The following is a 19,438-nucleotide window of genomic DNA, read 5'->3' on the forward strand; positions in this document are numbered from 1 at the left end:
CATCTGATAAGAGCCATTTGCAAGGAAACAGCAACCAGCAAGCAGACCCTTTGGCAGAGATCTGGTGGTAGGGTAGGGCGTGACTCAGGTCAGTTTTCCACTCAGGACATTTGTGACTTACTAGAGTTATATGGGACAGGGGGCAGAAACACTTGAGAAAAGCTGTGTTTCAGTAGACTTGGGTGGAAACGATTAGAACTGAGACCTTTTAGGATGAGGGGAACACACAGTGCGCCAGGCTTGCAGCTAAAGCTCTGGAAAGATAGATTAGGCTTTCGCAGGATGGAGGCCCAGCCGTGACTCAGCACAGTCCCCGAGCACTCTATCTGCCTGGTGCAGGGAAGGGCCAGCCCTCTGCCAGCTAGAGCCTCTATAACACGTTTATACGCAAGGTGAGGCCTTCACTAGATATTGCTAGGCACAAAAAAGTCAAGGCAGGACTACATGTTTGAAAACCAAAAGACAAAAGAAATAATGAAACAAATCCACCTGATTTAGGATTAGCTGAAAAGAAACTTAACTGCTTAAAATTACATTTATTTGTTTGTTTGTGTGTGTGTGTGTTTGTGTGTATGTGTGAGTAACTATCTGTATATGTGTGAGTGTGTATGTTTGTGTTTATGTGTATGACTATGTGTATATGTGAGTGTGTATGCATGTTTATGTGTCTATGTAAATGTGTGAGTGTGTGTTGGTATGTATGTATGAATATGTGTGTGATTATCTGTATATGTGTGAGTGTGTATGCTTGTGTATATGTGTGACTATGTTTGTGAGTGCATGTGTTTGTGTGTATGTGTGATTATGTGTATATGAAGGAGTGTGTTTGTGTATATGTATGAGTGCGTATGTGTTTATGTATATATAGTGCGACTATGTGTGTATATGTGTGTTTGTGTGACTATGTATATATGTGTGAATGTGTTTGTGTATATGTGTGAGTGTGCGTGTATATGTGTGACTGTGTGTGTGTGTCTGTGTAGGTCAGAGGACAGATTGTAAGTGTAGATTCCCTCTACCATAGTGGTCCCAGGGATCAAACTCGGGTCATTAGACTTGAACTGACGCCTACAAGTTGTCTGCTAATCTTCTCATGTGTGAGTGCTCTCTTGCACACACACACACACACACATATGCAAACAAACAAACAAATAAATGTAATGACAGTAAAAGAGGAAAAAAAAGAGTCAGGCACAGTGGCATACGTCTTTATCCAGCTCTCAGGAAGCAGAAGGAGGCTTATCATTGTGAGTTTGAGGCCAGTCTGGTCTATGTAGTGAGTTCCAGGAAAGCCAGGGCTATGTAAAGAGACAGTGTCTAAGAAAAACCAAAAAGGTAACCCCCCAAAGAAGAAGAAGAAGAGGAAGAAGAAGAAGAAGAAGAAGAAGAAGAAGAAGAAGAAGAAGAAGAAGAAGAAGAAGAAGAAGAAACAACCGGAAACTGTAAAAGTACTAACCAATAACTCTGTGCAAACCATGTGCCAGATATGCGTCAGGTGCTTTACACATAAAATTCTAGTCACTCAGAAATCTGCCATGTACGTTTTATAGTCGCTGTTGGATGTAACAGAGACAAGAGTTCCAGCGTGTTTCAAATGTGCCTCTTTTCATCCTTTCTTCCCTGCTCTGCTGAGCAGAGGAGCTTTGCCAGCACCAGCCGTGACTACTTTACCCAAGATCTGTCAATGACGTGAATCATGCAAGAGGTTTAGTCAGTTCAGAGAATGTGGCTGAGTGGGAGGAAGAAGACACAGGACAGGGCCCAGAGGATGTGGTGAGAGTCTGAGTGTGTGTGCACGCATGTGTGTAAGAGGGCCTGGGGGCAGCAGCTCCAGGCTACAGGTAGATGAATGAAGGAGAAGGATCTGAGAAATGCCATTGAGTTTATAAGATGGATCATCTTTGGTGTTCTTTAAACACAAAATAATTAATTGAAAATTACTTTTGGGTCACTTTTTTTTTTCTAGACAGGGTTTCTCTGTGTTAGCCTTGGCTGTCCTAGAATCGCTTTGTAGACCAGGCTGGCCTCAAACTCACAGCGATCCGCCTGCCTCTGCCTCCCAAGTGGTGGGATTAAAGGTGTGCACCACCACACCCAGTGATAATGTTTTGTTTTTTTTAATATGTCACCTGTGCAGAGCCTAAACCACAGGGGACCCCTGTGTTTGTTAAGGTTATGAATAGGTGAACACACCGTAGTTAGAGATGTGAATATGCATACAGAGGCTGAGGGCTATCGTGTTCCAAAGCATAAGCTTTTCTTGAGCAACAGAGATATTTTCACCAGAATATTTTAGAAAACTGCCCTGAGCCACCCAAATGTAGAAGTATAAGTGCAGGGGGATGGTTCAGCAATTAAAACATGCCTGCTTGGCCACTGGAGGACTGGAGTTTGGATCCAGGCACCCACATAACAAGCCCAGTGTCTCTACAAGGCTCTATGACCTTAGCTCTGAGCAAGGCAGAGGCGGGGGATGACTGGGGCTTGCTACCTTCCAGCTGAGTCTAGAACTCACAAATTCCAGGTTCAGAGAGAGATCCTCCCTCAAAGGAAAAGGCAGAGAGGAATAGAGGACACCTGAAGCTCTTTTTTGTGTCCCTCCCCATCCTACACACACACACACACACACACACACACACACACACACACAAACACACACACACACCTTTTTTTAAAGATAGAGTTAACATTCGGAGGCAGACACTGGCAGATCGCTGTGAGTTCGAGGCCAGCCTGGTCTACAAAGAGAGTCCAGGACAGCCAGGGCTACACAGAGAAACCCTGTTTTGAAAAAAAAAAAAGTGGTAACAAAAGGAGAAATTTCATTTCTGAGCCAAAATTTGACTAAAGCTGAGGACTTGCTTGGTGAAGTGGGGGAAGTGGTAGAGATACCAGAAAAGGCAAGTGTGTCATTTTGGATTTTTAGGGTAAATCAAATTTACATCTCAGTCTTTAAGTCAAACCATAGGACGTATACTTAAAAAAAAAACCAACCAACCAATTGAAACATGGTTTTCTCTAAGAAGGAATAGAAGACATAAGATCTGATGAAAAAAAAAAGGCAGCTGAAAAGGACTCACTAAGGAAGCTCCATGTGAGCTGAGTCTTTCAGGTTAGGGCAGGATTTGAACTCGTGGAGATAAGGGAAGGGATGGCATGAACAGAGGAGGATCAAGGTGGGGAAATGTAATGTTCTTCATTCATTTGGTTGTAATATATGATATGTGAAGAGACTAATTGGAGATAAAGCTGTACCTTGAACACTAGACTAAAAAATGAGGATTTTATGGGATAAGTAATTGTAAGATTGTGTGTGTGTGTGTGTTTGCGGTGTAGCGTATCAAATCTAGGGCTTCATGCACACTAGGCAAGCCCTCTATCACTGAACTACAGCACCAGCTGAAGACAAAGTATTTTGAAGCTGAAGCCAGCAGCCCGACTGCCACGCTGCAAGGAAGGTCAGTTTATGGGCATTGCTATAAACCAGCCTGGGGTGGGGAAACACGGAGCGTGTCCAGACTAGGGAGACATGAGTACAGGACTAAAGCCAAGGAAGACATGGCTCGGATAGTGCCGAGAAGCACAGTTCATTAAGTGTGTAGGTGTAGGCACGTGAGAAAATGAGATGGTCAGAGGACTGCTTCAAGAGGTAGTATGAGGCTGGGCGTGGTGGCGCGTGCCTTTAATCCCAGCATTTTGCAGGCAATGGTAGGCAGATCTCTGTAAATTCAAGGCCAGCCTGGTCTACATAGTAAGTTGTAAGCCATCTAGAGTTATACAGTGAGACCCTATCTCAAAATGAAAAAATAAAAGAAAGGAAGAAAGAAACAAAGATAGAAAGAATGAAAGATACAAAGAAAGAAAGAAAAGAAAAAGTAATTTAGTCCCAATGTGTAGGTAAAATGCAGCCGGAGAGGTTGAGAAAGGGAAATTAGGAGTTTATGAAAATTGTGTGTGTGTGTGTGTGTGTGTGTGTGTGTCTGAGAAAAGCTTTGGGAACAGGAAGCAAGGACAACTCCAAATTAGGAGAGGAAAGCTGATGTGGCACTGGGTGACTCAAGCATAAAGGACACCATGGCTGAAAGTGGTTGCGTTGCAACCCTGGCGACTTAGACAACGGTGGGGCTGCTGGGAACAGAAAGACAGAAGTTGGCTGCGGGGGAACATCAGAGTGAAACGGAAAGGGCACGGAGAGTTGCACTGGGAACTGAGCAGTCACCGGATTTGAAAAGAACAAATAAACCAAGTGTAAAAAAAAAAAATACAGAACCAAAGATGGAGGAAACGACTAGCCGACACAGGGCTAGGGAGGCGGAGCAGCAACTGAGAGCTCTTCCTGCTCTTCCAGAGGACCGAAGCTTGGTTCCAGCACCCATGTCAGACAGGTCACAACTGCTCCGAACTCCAGTCTGGCCTCTGTGGTGTGCACTCACATAGACACACATACAAGCTAATATAAACAAACAAACACAAAAGGTTTGGGCAACTTGTAAAAACGGGGTGGTGGGGGGGAGTTCAAACTAAATAAGTCTTGTCATATAGTAAGTATAAAAATATTTCTTGTTGAATGAATGACTTGAAGCTTGTGACAAGTTCTTTTATCACCCTGCCATCAAGGCTTTATGCCACTCAGAGAAGATGGCATTCAAAAAGCACGGCCCAAGAGCCTTTGGAAACTAATTCATTCCCTCCGCCCACTAGGAGTATCACACTTAGTGCAGGGGTAGAACAGACAGGGCTGAGAAAACTGTAGCCCAAGATCCCTGGGCCCCGCAGTGTGAGGGCGAGAGAACTGACTGCGGTAGTTGTCCTCCGACTCCCATGCATGCCGTGGCAGGTAAACCTCCCGTTTCCTAAACAAACAAACGGATAGACAAACAAGCAGACAAACAAACGCAAAAGATGAACAAGGAGCAATTATGAACGCCTAGATACTAAGTGAATTCTAGCCCAGTGAAATACAGAAACCTGCGGTGAGTGAAGGGAGGATAAAGCACCATTCCGAAGGTAACTTAGGGAAAGCCAAGACAGGAACTCAGGGCAGGAACAGGGAGGCAGGAACAGAAGCAGAGAGCACAGAAGAGGCTCTCTATGGCTTACTCAGCCTACTTTTTATTTTTTATTTTTTTAAAATAAAAGGCAGGACCACCTTCCCAGGGGAGGCACCACCCATAGTGGACTAGGCCCTCCCACATCAACCATTAGTCAAGAAGATGCCCTACAACCAATCTTATGGAAGCATTTTCTCAGCTGAGGTTCTCTCTTCCCAGATAACTTTAACTTGCATCAAGTTGACAAAAAGCTAACTAGGACACCTATTCATCTACTTAGGACATGAAGTTGTTTCTAATTTTCTACCACTGTAAATAACACTGGGATGAACATTTTGTGTGTGTGTGTATCTTTACCTCATTTTCTCAGCTATAATCCTGGCTAAAGTGTTGAAGGGCGTAAATTTTAATGAAAATGTATTAAAATGCCAATGTCTAAAATATGACATACTAGCCAGGCGTAGTGGTGCACAGCTTTAATACCAGTACTCAGTGGGCAGAGGCAGGTGGACTTCTGAGTTCATGGCCAGTTTGATCTATATAGTGAATTCCAGAGCATCCAGAACTTGTCTCAAAACAAAAGCAAAAGCAAAAACCAAAACAAACCACAAAAAGTCCTGTACTATAATCACTGAACCAGGTATGGTGGCACCTGCCTATAATGTAATGCTTGGAAAGCATAAGGCATAAAGGTTATCTTCATCCACATAGCAAGTTTAAGGTCAAGCTGGCTTACATGAGACCCTGTCTTTAAAAAAAAAAAAGTATTGTGTTGAAAACAGGATCTGCTGGCTCAGACCTGTAATTCTAGCTAATTCAGGGAGGCTGAGACAGGAAGGTCTTGAATTCAAGGCTTGCTTGAGCTGTAGATTAAGTTCAAGCCCCTGGGTAAATTAAATGAGGCTTGTATCAGAAAAATAAATAAATAAATAAATAAATAAATAAATAAATAAATAAATAAATAAATGGAAGTCTGGGGAGATAGAACAGGGGTAGGGAGTTCACCTAGCATGTGTGAGACCCTGGGTTCAATCTCCAATATGTCAAATAGAAAAGAAAAAGGGTTAAAGGAGTTGGAAGATATGCCTGTGAGTGACGGGTGATCTCAGAGATTCTGAGGAGGTGGGTGGAGCACACTGTAAACTGAGCTTCTGGGCGCTGGCAGGACTGATTGACCTGTTGTCTGGGCCCTGCAAAGATGGGGGAGGAGGTGGACGGCCTTCAGACCAGAAACAGGAACTCAGTGGGTGGACCCCAAGAGAACAGGAAAAGAAGTTTGCTTCTGATAGGGAAAGACACATCCTTTCATCCCTGTCCGTCATGCGTAACTGTCACTTAGGTTCACTTGGCTCAAGCCTTTGCTTTTTTTTTTTTAAAGACGAGGTTTATTTTTAATTATATGTGTGTGGGAGTGTAGGTAACCTGTGCAGAACAGAGGTGCTGGAGCTCCCTGAAGCTCGAGTTCCAGGCAGTTGTGAGCAGCCCAAGGTGGGTGCTGGGAACTGAACTCGGGTCCTCTGGAAGAACAGCATGTGCTTTTATATTCCGTGCCATCTCTTTAGCACGAGGTCAAGTATTTATTCAATATTTTGCCTTTGGGTTCTCTTTTCAATTCTTTTACTTTGACTTAAGCGAGGCATTCATTTTCTTTTTTCTGTTTCTTAGGGTTTTGAGACAGAGTCTCACTCTATAGCTTTGGCTTGCCTAACACCTGCAGTGTAGGCCAGGCTAGTCGTGAACTCACAGAGATCACCCACCTGCCTCTGTCTTCCAGGTTCTAGAATCAAAGGCAAGTACCATCACATCTGGCTTCTTTCCTTCCCTTTAAAATGCATGAGTGTGTGTGTGTGTGTGTGTGCAACCAGGGGAAGGGTCCAGATCCCCTGGAACTGGAATCACAGGAGCTTATAAACTTTCAGATGTGGGCTCTGAGAACTGAACCTGGGTCCTCCGGCAGAGCAGTAAGCTCTCGTAACTGCAGTTCTCTGTCTAGGCCCTAGTTAGTTAGTTTCTCTCTGTGTGTGAGTGTGAGTGTGTGTGTGTGTGTGTGTGTGTATTTACACAGTACAAGACTGGAGGCCAGAAGACAATTTAGTACAAGACTGGAGGCCAGAAGACAATTTTCTGGGTGCATTTTCATTCTCCACTGTGGCTCCCAGGGATTGAACTCAGATCATTGGGTTATGTGGAGGTTTTTTTTGTTTTGTTTTGTTTTTATTTTTGTTTCTTTTTATCACATAAGCACTTTTACCACATAAGTTCAGAAAGGAAGTAGGTTTTAAAGCATCATTACTTATGCTTAACGCTTATAAAATAAAGGGTTATGATAGGTTTCAGGAAGCATTCTGAATTCAAGCTGAGTAGCCTCACATTGCTTTTCCGTCTATGCTTGTAACTGCTACCCTCAAACTGACTTTTACCTGACACTTAGAGATATGATCTGAATTTCTGGATTTCCTAGACACGGAATCAATAAAGAATAGCACCATGTTGCGAGGTGCGATGGCACACCCCTGTAATCCCAGCACTTGGGGAGACAGAGGCAGGCGGATCTCTGTGAATTCTAGGCCAACCTGGTCTACACAGCAAGCCCAGGACAGCCAGTGCTACACAGAGAAACCCTGTCCGGAAAAAACAAAACAAAACAAAGCAAAGCAAAGCAAAACAAAACAACCACAACAACAAAAAGAACAGCACCTGGGCCCAGTGAAATGGCTTGCTTGATAAAGCTGTTTGCTGTCAAACCTGACAAAGTGACTTCAGTCTTCAGGACCCACATGATTGAGGGACAGCAGTGACTCCCAAAAGGTGTCCTCTGATCACTACACATGTGCCACGACATTTGTGCAGCATGCCATACACATAAACACGTACACACACACACACACACATACACACACACGCGCACGCGCACACCCACACACAGTGGCGAGGGTCTTCTGTACCACTCTGGATCGGCTGGTCAGCTTGCTGCAGGCTGACGCCTGGAAAGCCACCTGGAAGTGCGTACTAATGTGTCCTTTGGGCTCATCTAACAAACGCAATACTATATTTACTGCAAATTTCAGAGTATTTCCAGTGCTTCCATCCTGCCCAGGGTTGATGCTGGCCTGGGATTAGGGAAGAGCTAATGGCTGTAATTTCAGTAATTGTTACTTGCCAAGGCATGGGATACTCACCAGCAAGCAGTGACACAGGGCATGAAAATGCTCCTGATTTGTTTCCAGCTCATCCCAGTCCAGCTGCCAACAGCTTGTGGGTCTGAGGATGAAGGGCAGGCCGTAGGTCAGGGACTCACAGATCCCGCTGGAACGTAGAGCCCTGGAAAAGAAAGACCTCTCAGTGGTATCCGGGACCTTTAACCACACCTATCTGAATTCAGCTCAGCTCTAGGCCTTATTGTGCAAGCTTGTGGGTCCAGGGTATGTAAATTACATAGTGTGTGGTCAGTATTGAACATGGAACCTGGCACACTGAGAGTTCTCAAAGTTCAACAGGCTTTGCGTGGGAGCCTATGCGAAGAATAGAAAGCAACAAAGCTGGGCTTCCCCATTATCGCTTCGCCTGAGAGCTGGATTCCCCCGAAGCAGCAATCCCAATTACCTAGAGTAGTGGGAGGGCTGGAGTTGGGTCTTCCTACCCTTTCCTCCTTTTCAGGTTCGGTCCTGTGATAATCCTAAGGCTTTTGACGAACATCCATTGGATGGTTGACCACCAGTTTCATCAACCTTGTTTTTCTCTGCAGTGGGAGGCCATGTTTCCAATTCTTGCCCATATCTCCAAGTCTTCTGCCATAGCAAGACTACATCGGCTCCTCTCCCTGCTGAGGAGCTCAACCTTACTTTTTTTTTTTTTAATGGCAAGTTTGTAACCGCTACCTGGCCACCCACTGCTGCCTGACTGAAGAGATACAATACATCTCTCTCCCTAAGAGCGGCTTAGAATGGTGAGGCTTCCTCAGAACATACTTGACCACTTGCAGCTTATACAGAGAGTCTGATGACAGGGAAGCCATCTGGTGGAGTGTGCTGATGTCTCCTTTGGGGTCATCCATTCTTGACAAGCCATCAGCTGTACCAGGAAGCAGGGACGGGCTGAGAAATCGCTCTTGGAGGTCACATTTCAGACATACTACAATAAGAGGAGAGTTGGAGAAGACACTGGGTTACAAGTTACCTCCGGAGGCAGAGGCAGGCAGATTGCTGTGAGTTTGTAGCCAGCCTGGTCTACAAAGTGAGTCTAGGATAGCCAAGGCTACACAGAGAAACCCTGTCTCAAAGAGAGAGAGAGAGAGAGAGAGAGAGAGAGAGAGAGAGAGAGAGAGAGAGAGAGAGACAACAGCTGCTACTACTATTTTACATTCACTAAGCAGGCAAGGGCTAGGAGGAGGTAGGAGGATGGGATTAAAGGCACGCCTTTAATCCCAGCATTTGGGAGGCAAAGGCAAATGGATCACTGTGGGTTCAAGGCCAGCCTGGTCTACAAAGAGAGTCTAGGACAGCCAGGGCTACACAGAGAAACTGTGTCTCAGGGGGAAAAAAAGTGTGATTGGTTTGAGGAGGTGAAACAAGTCTGCCACCCGAGGTCTAGCTACTGCTCTACACACTTTGTTCTCTAAGCCTGACATGGTTTTCACTTGCTTCTCTGCTGGGCTGGCTGAGCTGCTGTCTCATAGCGAGAGGTGTGGCTTGTCATTCAGTTTCAGTGCAGCTGCTAATGGTAAACTATGCAGAGGCCCTTGGGGGGTCACAGGAGGAAACCTCTTGCTTTTTTGCCGCTTCCCTGTGGCTTTGGCAAGTGTACTGGTCAGAGCAGGGAAAGCGGAAGTAAGTCAGCTGACTGTTGCTGTTTTCCTCTGGGCTCTTCTAGGGGCACTTAGGGCTGTGGGAGGAACAAGTTCCTGAAATAGCTCATTTTTTAACACCCAGAGGGAACCTTTCAAAAGCCTCAGAGCACAGCGGTGGCATAACATCAGGAGTGCATAGACGGTGTGTGCATAAACACCCTGCTCTATTAAGCTTTTGGTTGTTTGTTTGTTTTTTTGTTTTATTTTGTTTTGTTTTGTTTTTTGGTCAGGAGTTCTTGAATCACAGATTGACCCCTGTAGCTAAGGATGACCTTGAACTCCTTCTCCTTCTTCCGCTGTATCTCATGAGTGCTGTGGACTGGAAGTTTGTATTACTACTCATGGCTTTGTATTTCTACTGCAGCAATTGCCTTCAGGTCCCAAAGGCCCTGAGCCCAAAGCCTTGATGCTACGATGTGTTAAAATACATATCTGGTTTGAATATCGACAGCAAACTTGCAAGTAAGCTAACACTGGATCCTTGGCGGAAGGCGATGATGCTTGCTTCTGAGTTGTTTCAGCTTTCCTCAAGTTGATGGCCTAGCCAGTGAGGGTTTTAAGAATCTTATTTTTATTTTATGTTTTCCTGTCTCTGTGTCTCCACGTGTGTGCACTACCCAAGCACAGTGCCTGAAGACGGTGTCAGATTCCCTGGAACTGGAGTCACAGGAGACTGTGCGCTCCTTGTAGGTGCTGGGAACTGGCTCTAGGCCCTCCAAAAGCAGCAAGTACTCTTAGGCGCTGAGCCATCTCTCAAGCCTCCGTGAGGAGACTTTTATTTACTGCTCTTCTTGCCACGGGCGGTGTTGATATTATCAAAGTAAAAGAATGTTTTGAATTATAGTACCAATGGTATACCATATTACGAGTGTGAATACTGAGGAAAAATGCATCATTCGCTGCATCCTAATATCGTGTAGCTGACTTTTTTTTTTCTGAGACAAGGTCTCTCTGTGTAGCCTTGGCTGTCCTGGACTCACTTTGTAGACCAGGCTGGCCTCGAACTCACAGTGATTCGCCTGCCTCTGCCTCCTGAGTGCTGGGATTATTGTTGAGGTGTCAAGGACTTTGCCTCCGTGACTGCTTGGCCCTTGGTGGCTGGGATGGTCACTCTTTAGAATTTTCTTTTTATACCTATGATGTCACCGGACAGCGTCACCCACTCCTCACCCAACCCCTGGTCCTCTGTATTTTGACCACTCACTAGAGCCATGTCGAGCACTAATCCTAGGCCAGGACATTTTTAGTCTAGAGAGCCTGTCTTTTCAGGGTTGTGTACCTGGATTATCCTTGGCTCCGGAAGAAGGAGGACAGCTCTGTGGAGTAAGAAAAAGGTGGATGTGTTCTTGGTCCGTCTCACTGTTATGCAGCCAGGCTTTGAAGAAGACCTCCATGCTGACAACGTCGTTCTCTAGAGACTGAAGGACAATGTCCGCTTCCAGGATAGAACTCTCTGCTGAGGAAAGGAAAATGGTGGCTAAAGTGGGGTTTTTCCCCCTCAATCTTATTATTTATTTATTTAAAGTCTTTTTTGGGGGGGGGTAGGGGAGGGGGAAGGCTGGGCAGATGACTGAATGGCTAGGAGTGTGTACTGGTTTTGCAGAGGAGCTGAATTCAGTTCCTAGCCCCTGTATCAGGAGGCACACGGTTGTCTGTAACTCCAGCCCCTGGGAGCTGATGCTCTCTCGTCTGAACTCTGAGGGCACCAATACTCACACATGCACACATATGTAGTTAAAAATGAAAGAAAAAAAAACCAAGACTTTACAATTAGTTAAAACTAGATTTGTCTTAATTAAAAGTTATTTATGTGTTGGATCTGGAGAGATGGTTCAGCAGTTGAGAGCAATTGTTTTTGAAGAGGATCTGGGGTTGATACCCAGCACCCACATGAAGGCTCAGAACTGTCTGTGACTCAAGACCCAAGGAATCCAACACCTCTTTAGACCTTAGCAGATGGTAGGCATGCATGTGGTGCATGCACACACACACACACACACACATACACACACACACACACACACACGTATATGTGCAGGCAAAATACTCATTGTTGGAGTGTGTTGTCTGCATGTATGTTTGTGCACCACAGACACCTGGCACTCACAGAGGACAGAAGTGGGCATCGGAAACCTTGGAACTGGAGTTATAGACAGCGGCTGTGAGCTACCTTGTGGCTGCTGGAAATTGAATTTGGAAGAACAACCAGTACTCTTAACTGCAGAGTCATTTCTCGAGCCTTGTATTTAAATTTTTAAATTGTGTGTCTGTGTATCTGTGTGTCTGTGTGTCTGTGTGTCTGTGTGTCTGTGTGTCTGTGTGTCTGTGTGTCTGTGTGTGGGTATGTGCATGTGAATTCAGGCATCTGTGAAGGCCAGAGGAGGTTGTCAGAGCTCTCTGAGCTGGAGTTACAGATGGTTATGAACTACCTGACTTCTGTGCTGGGAAATGAACTCGGGGCTTCTAGGAGAGCAGCAAGTGCTGAGTTATCTCTCTAGTCCAAGTGTTTATCATCATCATCATCATCATCATCATCATTATTATTATTATTTCTAACTATGTATCTCTGGCTACCTTGGATCTCACTATATAAATCAGGCTGGCTTTGAACTCACAGAGCTTTTACCTCTCAAGTGCTGCAATTAAAGGTGTGCACCACCACACACTGCTAAGTGTTTAATTTGTTCTGTTTTTTTTTTTTTTTTTAGTTTTTTGAGACAGGGTCTCTCTGTGTTAGCCTTGGCTATCCTGGACTTGCTTTGTAGACCAGGCTGGCCTCTAACTCACAGTGATCCGAGTGCCTGTGCCTCCCAAGGGCTGGGATTAAAGGCATGCGCTACTAAGTCCAACTTAGTGTTTACTTTTTAAAAATTAAATTCAAGGCACCGTGCAAGGCTGCAGGGTTCGAAAGATGTGGTCCTCGATGCATTCTGAGGAGGATGATTATGTTCCAGAGCTACTCAGAAATATTCACCCCAGAGAGCAGCCTGATTGGGAGGAAAAACAGTGCAATGTATTAGAAATACCCAAGCTGAGATCATCCAAGATGGCGTCGATCACACACTGTGTCTGATCCGCGGAACAGCAGTGACTGCACAGCCACCAAAGGACCATACTGAGAGTTCCAAAACACAGTGCTGGTGTTTCCCAGAGAAAGGAAATCCTGTCATGTGGATCGTCCAAGCCCTCCCACTGCAGGACCATGGGACCATGTTCTAGTGAGTTCCCAGGGACCCCAGGCCACCGCCTTTTTTTGGGTTGTGGGTCAAGGAGATGGCTTTCGAGGAGGAGGAGCTGTTCCAGTCAGAGTGAGGACTGCATCACCCATATCACAGGCCTCATGGATTTCCTCTCACGGGCCAAGACCATGCTCAGTGCTGGATTATGCAGAGGTGGATACTAGGGGCAGCACCGAGGTGGGGCCCATGACGGATGGAGCACGTGATGGAACCAGAGACTGGGAAGGCACGAATCAACAGAGCCACAAGAGGCCCAGGACAATAAGCTATGCTGGGCCAACACCAGTGGTTTCTGTGAGCAACTCAATTAAGACTTTGAGGGGCCTCCATTGCCACCTGCTTGATGGCCCACAAGATCCAGTACCCACAGGAGTAGGAGGCCATCCAGGCCTTGAAGGCCAGCAACAATCTGGTGAGTTGAACGGGAGCAGGAGAGCTGACCCTGAGGACAGAAGAACATGAGAGCTGGCCCTGAGGGTGCGGGAGCAGGTGAGCCAGCCCTGGGGACATGGGAGCGAAAGAGTTGTCCCTGCCCTGAGGACACAGGAGCTGGAGAGCTGGCCCTGCCATGACGACACAGTAGCAGGAGATTGGGCCCTGCCCTGAGGATAGGGAGCTGGTGAGCTGACCCTGCCCTGATGACATGGTAGCAGGAGAGCCAGCCTTGCCCTGATGACACAGGAGCAGGAGAGCTGGCCCTACTATGATGACACGGGAGCAGGAGAGCGGGCCCTGCCCTGAGGACAAGAGAGTGGGCCCTGATCCAGGGCTCTCAGTCGACCTCACTCCAACATCTACCCCATGTATGACCTGCTGGAACACATGAAGGGGTCAGACCTGCACATTCAAAGATTAAGAATTTCCTTGACATACGGCAACAACAGGATATCTGACAGCAGTCCCAGTGAGGATCTGGTAATGACAGTGTAGGCCTCAAACCAGGCCCATGCCTCACAGCAATGAACATTTGAAAGTAAACATATGTGGACAAAAGGCTATACTGTGTGATACACTACAGCTTCTGTGAGAAGACTTTTTGTTTGTCTGTCTGTTTTATTTTACTAGGGGGAGGAGAGGGATTTTGGTGCACGATGTGTAAATCATAGACATTCAATAAAAGTAAAAAAATTACATTCAAAATTAATTTAAAATTTAAAAAAAATTTTGAGACAGAATTATGCAATGTAGCCCTGGCTGGCCCAGCATTCACTGTGTAGAATAGGGCTTGAACTTCCTACAAGACTCCTACCCTTCTTCCTAATAGCTGGGACTGCAAACATGAACCATCACATGCAGCTAAATTTTTAATCATAAGAGATATAAACTCTAAGCATACCTATCTCCTGACACATCAACTGTATGTCTCACTATCTGTCCTAGGACATTCTTGGAGCACACACATAAGAGATGTATACAAAGATGTTCAGCACAGAATTGTCATCCCAACAATCAAACTCCAAACAGGAAGCCAGTCTAGTGTCCGTCAGTAGAGGAATGTTTAAATAAATTACGATGCACTCAAACTGGTGTGTGCTTTGTAAATGTTAGCAATTCAAAGCTAAGTGAGCTGACATGGGAATCTAGAAGGGAGTAAGGAAGGAAGCTGCAGGGCAGATGTGATCCCATTTGTATGAATAAGAAATTGCCAAGCCGGGCGTGGTGGCGCACGCATTTAATCCCAGCACTCAGGAGGCAGAGGCAGGCGGATCGCTGTGAGTTCGAGGCCAGCCTGGTCTACAAAGTGAGTCCAGAACAGCCAAGGCTACACAGAGAAACCCTGTCTCGAAAAAACAAACAAACAAACAAATTGCCTGTATGAGTGCACATGCATGAGTACGTACGTGCGCTTATTGTGACAGTCTGAAAGGATGTCATCCAATTATTAGAATTTGAGGAGCAGAAACAGGCAGGGCTCAGACACGTTTTCTTTTTATTCACATTCCTACTTTCTTTAAATTTTTATCTTAATTGTCTATTTCTGTTTTAAAATATTCTAGGCGGCTGGAAAGGTGACTCAAAAGTCAAGAGTGCTTGTTGTTCTAGCAAATGACCAGAGTTCGATTGTGACACTCAACACCGGACAACTCACAAACACCTGGAACTCCAGCTCCTAGGGGTCCAATGTCCTCCTCTGGCATGCAGGGGCACCTGCACAAACATGGCGCTCGTATGCACCCCCCCCAAATAAATCCTTAAAAAAAAAACACCAAAACATATTCTAGAATATAAAAGCTACAAAAATTACACAGCAGTGCAGGCTAGTTATTAACAAGGAACACATCACTTTTATATTATCATCTCTAGTAAAAAATGTATTCAGTTACTACCTTTGTTAAAATGAATCTGAACATTTAAAAGAAAAAAGATGAGCTATTGTATTGGGCTTTGCCTTATGATACAGATTACAGAGTCTGGCACTGGTACAGAATCTCACAAGTGTGCTTGGCGTCGAAGAGGAGGGGCTAGGCCGGTTCTGGGCAGGCGGGTTCACGGGCTTCCCCTGGGGGTGGGGTGCGAGAGGAGTGGGGTCCGGGAGTGGGGTGGGGTGGGGTAGGGGTGCTTCTGAACTCAGCCCGTTCTACCTCTGGTGCTGGGGTCTGGCTCTACAAGTCAGGTAGAAAGTACTGGAGGAAGCATGGGCAGAGGAGGGAAGAGCCGAGGAGCAAGCCTGAGGGGCTCACCGCCGACATACAAAGGGCCTCAGAAAAGCCCGGTGGCTCAGATGAATTAACTCCTGTGTATGACTCATGAACGCCGGGCGGGTTATTTCTAGAACGACATTCCTGAGGACAAGTTGGTAGAGGTGGCAGACTTCTCCACCACAAGGACAAAGAAGGTTCAGTTCAACGAGCTGGCTCCGACACAGGAGGTGTGAGGAGGTAAATGACTTCACTCCTCGTTCAAGGACTTATCCCGAAGCCAAGCGTGCTTTTTTATTTTTTTTTTATTATTTTTTTTATTTTTGACAGCATGACCAGAAAAATGCTAAGTAGCTATGCGGATTCATTTGTTACTAGCTGTTTCACTCACTCCATCAGGAGCGCACAACTCTCTGTCCCTATGGAATTTTAAAAGCAGCATTGGAGCACTCCTCGAGTGCCTGTCTGCTTCCTTGTGTTTTACGGCACTGTGGTAGTAAGCACAAGATACCATCAAAGAAGCATTAAAAAAAAAAAAAAAGTTCATCTGGAGATGACGTGGCAAAGACAAGATAGTTTGTTGTTGCTGGTTTTTGTTTGTTTGTTTGTTTTTCTGAGCCTTTGTGTTGACTTGAGTAAAATGTTTGGGAATGAATGAGCAGTTTTTTTTCCTTAGTGAGGCGAAAGAGCTTATTAAAACAACGAGGGTAAGTACAGAACTGAGGTGCTATAGAGGTAGGTAGCTCAGTGGTTAAGAACACTAGCAGCTTTTTCAGGAGACCTGGGTTCAAATCCCACACCTACATTCTGGCTAATAACTACCGGTAACTCCTGCTCCAGAGGCTCCAGTTGGCCACCCTCTGGCTTCCACAGGCACCGGGCACACGTGTGGTGTACACACGTACAAAACATTCATTAGCATAAAGTAGAAACAAAGAAAATTTAAAAGAAGTTCAGAGAAATAAGTATAACGGGTAGAAGATTAGAAACTCCCACCAGGAGGAGACAAGACATCATTATAAATAGTAAGAACCTTTAATCCTGGCACTCGGGAGGCAGAGGCAGATGGATCTCTGTGAGTTCAAGGCCAGCCTGGCCTACAAAGCGAGTCCAGGACAGCCAGAGCTCTGTTGCACACAGAAACCCTGTCTCAAAAACAAACAAACAAACAAACAAACCAGACACAAACAACGCCCCCAATCTAGAAACAACAACAACAAAAAGCGTTTCCTATAACAATTAAAACTATAAAATTAACATGAAATGGTGAGACCAAGGAAAAACAGTTCTTTTAAGAAGAGAGGAATAAAGCTGTGTGTGGTGGCTCATGCTTTACCCAGCATGCAGAAGGCAGAGGTAGATGGATGTCTGCAAGTTCAAAGCCAGCCTGTTTAACACAGAGACTTCTAAGTCAGCCAGAGAAAACACAGTGAATCCATTTCTTTAACAACAACAATAACCAAAAAAAAAAAAAAAAAAAAAAGGATAAAAGAAAAAAAAAAGACGGGAGAAATGTTTGCTTTAACAGCAAATACGCTACAACTGGAACAAACATTAAGCATGTCGTAAAGATGACATGCAAATTCCAAGGTCTTACAGTAGCTTTACTGATGGTCTTGTCACAGCTGAGAGGATGGACAGGGAGAGAATTTACCAGAAATGGAAGACAAAGACAGGAACCAGCAAGGATGCAGGGACCTTCTGTCAGTATGGCTCCTAGATGTGTCCCAGTGGCAGAGACGTGCATGTCACCTCTGTTCCTGTTGGTTATGTCAGTGACAACCCCTTCTCTAGAATGCTCGGCTTTTCCATTAGTTCTGAGGTTGGGAAGTTACATGTCTGAGAGGGTGCCGGCAAAGCGACTCTGAAGAACTGACCTTGAACATGGCCGCTCTACAATGGAAAACCGCCGTGCACGGATGAGCCAGGCAGGCAGGCTACCTCACACAGCTCATTGTTAGTGTCTCTAACTTTAAATTTTTAATCAATCCATTTTTTTACGTGTACAGGTGTTTTTGCATGCGTGCCTATCTGGGGACCCAGTGTGGGCAGTGTCCACAGAGGCCAGAAAAGGGCACTGGATGGCCTCGAACTGGGGCTACAGGTGGTTGTGAGCCGCCTGGTGGGTCATGGGAAATGTTGGCGATCAAACCCAGCTCCTCCAGAAGAGCAGCCATCTCTCCAGGGCCCGTTTCTAACCTCTTAGCCTATCTATACACGGTGGGGGGCATGACAGCAGAGTTTTCTCTTTGGAGAAACTCTTTTATGGCCTCTGCAGAGGTGCTGTGCTTCAGGTTTGAACCTTTGCGGACCCAGAGGGCGAGGCATCCTTTCAGGGACAAGGACAAAGGACTCAGGCATGACTCCACTGCCACCTACTCATCTTGGAGCCCTTAGTGTGACCCATCCTCCTCTGTCTTCTTCTGTGATGGCCCAGGCTATTCCTCCCTATTGCCACCTACTGACATGCTATTTTTCAGGGTCAGGTCCAAACGCCACCTGCTACATGTTCTGGCCCGCCCTCTATCTGGAGGGGATGTCACAGGGCAGATGGTTCATTTTACATCTTGTGCTGTCACTGTTGTTATTTGAGAACATATTGTTCCTCCCCCGCCCCCCCCTTTTAAATGTAGGCTTCTTTTCACGTAGTAGGCTTCTTTTCACGTGCATGCTGCCCATCCCCCAGCTCAGAGCCTTGGCCAGAGCTGAAGCCAAAGCCCGTTGCTCCCATTGCTCTTCCTGTGCCTCTTCTGCTTCAGCTAAGTCGGTCTCCTTGTCACGTGACTTCCTTCCTTCCTTAGGACTTTTATTACTCTGCTGATCCATGGCTGGCACCTCCTCCAGCGCTTGACTCAGAACTTTGTCCTGGAGCTGTGCATAAATTATCTTCCCCTGCCCGTCGTTAATTGGTACCTACTGGGTGTTTCTCAGCTTCATTTATGCAGCATTAACTGTGCTTGCTAATTTATTTCTTCTGAAGGGTCTCTTTTCCCCGAGTTTATGAAAGGCAGCGAGTGAGCTTTAGTGGCAAGACCAGGACTTGAACTGTGGCTTGGATCCTGTTAGCTACTTCCTTGCTCTCATAAAGCACTAAGATGTGAGGTGCTGAAGGTAGCACACAGTGGGTCCAGCCAGCCACTACCCTCCTCCTCCTCTTCCTCCACTTCTGTTTCTTTATCTTACCCCCCTACCCCACTCTCACTGTCACTCTGAGATGAAACAGTTCAGGTTGGTCTCAAATTCACTATGTAGCCAAGGATAACCTTGAACACCTCATCTTCCTGTCCCCCGAGTGTGGGGATGATAGCGACTGTCACTCACCAGCACGCCCAGCTTATATGGTACTGCATGCACGTGCATGCCTCAAAGCCAGGGCTTCTTGTATGGAAGGCAAGCATGCTAGGAGGAGCGTGCTACATGCCCAGCCCTATACTCTTCTCTAGCTACAGAGTTGCTCACTCTCAGGCAAAAACAACAAACAAACAAACAAACAAACAAACACAAAACAAACAAAAACCCCCAAACAAACAAAACTACCCTTTCTCTTCAAACTTTTTTTTTTTTTTTTGGCTTGGTCAGGCCCTCTGTTTTACTAGATGTAAGAACACTAACAGTGTTACTCACAAACGTAACTAAATGTGCTAAACCTGGGCGTTGGAAAGG

The 19,438-nt window shown here is 45.8% G+C and overlaps 1 protein-coding gene across 1 annotated transcript in view; it reads right to left on the reverse strand.

Moving 5' to 3' along the window:
* M1AP (meiosis 1 associated protein) overlaps window positions 1-19,438 on the reverse strand; it is a gene marked incomplete at its 5' end in the record, with an annotated part of 77,992 nt that overhangs the window by 16,924 nt on the left and 41,630 nt on the right. The window contains 3 exons of the mRNA XM_084766197.1: window positions 8,231-8,372; window positions 9,020-9,182; window positions 11,177-11,350. Coding sequence (XP_084622323.1) covers window positions 8,231-8,372; window positions 9,020-9,182; window positions 11,177-11,350 — 479 coding nt within the window. The remainder of the gene's footprint in view (window positions 1-8,230; window positions 8,373-9,019; window positions 9,183-11,176; window positions 11,351-19,438) is intronic.

The sequence above is a fragment of the Acomys minous genome (genome assembly GCF_964271855.1).
Source record: "Acomys minous genome assembly, chromosome: 17".
NCBI classification, from domain to species: domain Eukaryota; kingdom Metazoa; phylum Chordata; class Mammalia; order Rodentia; family Muridae; genus Acomys; species Acomys minous.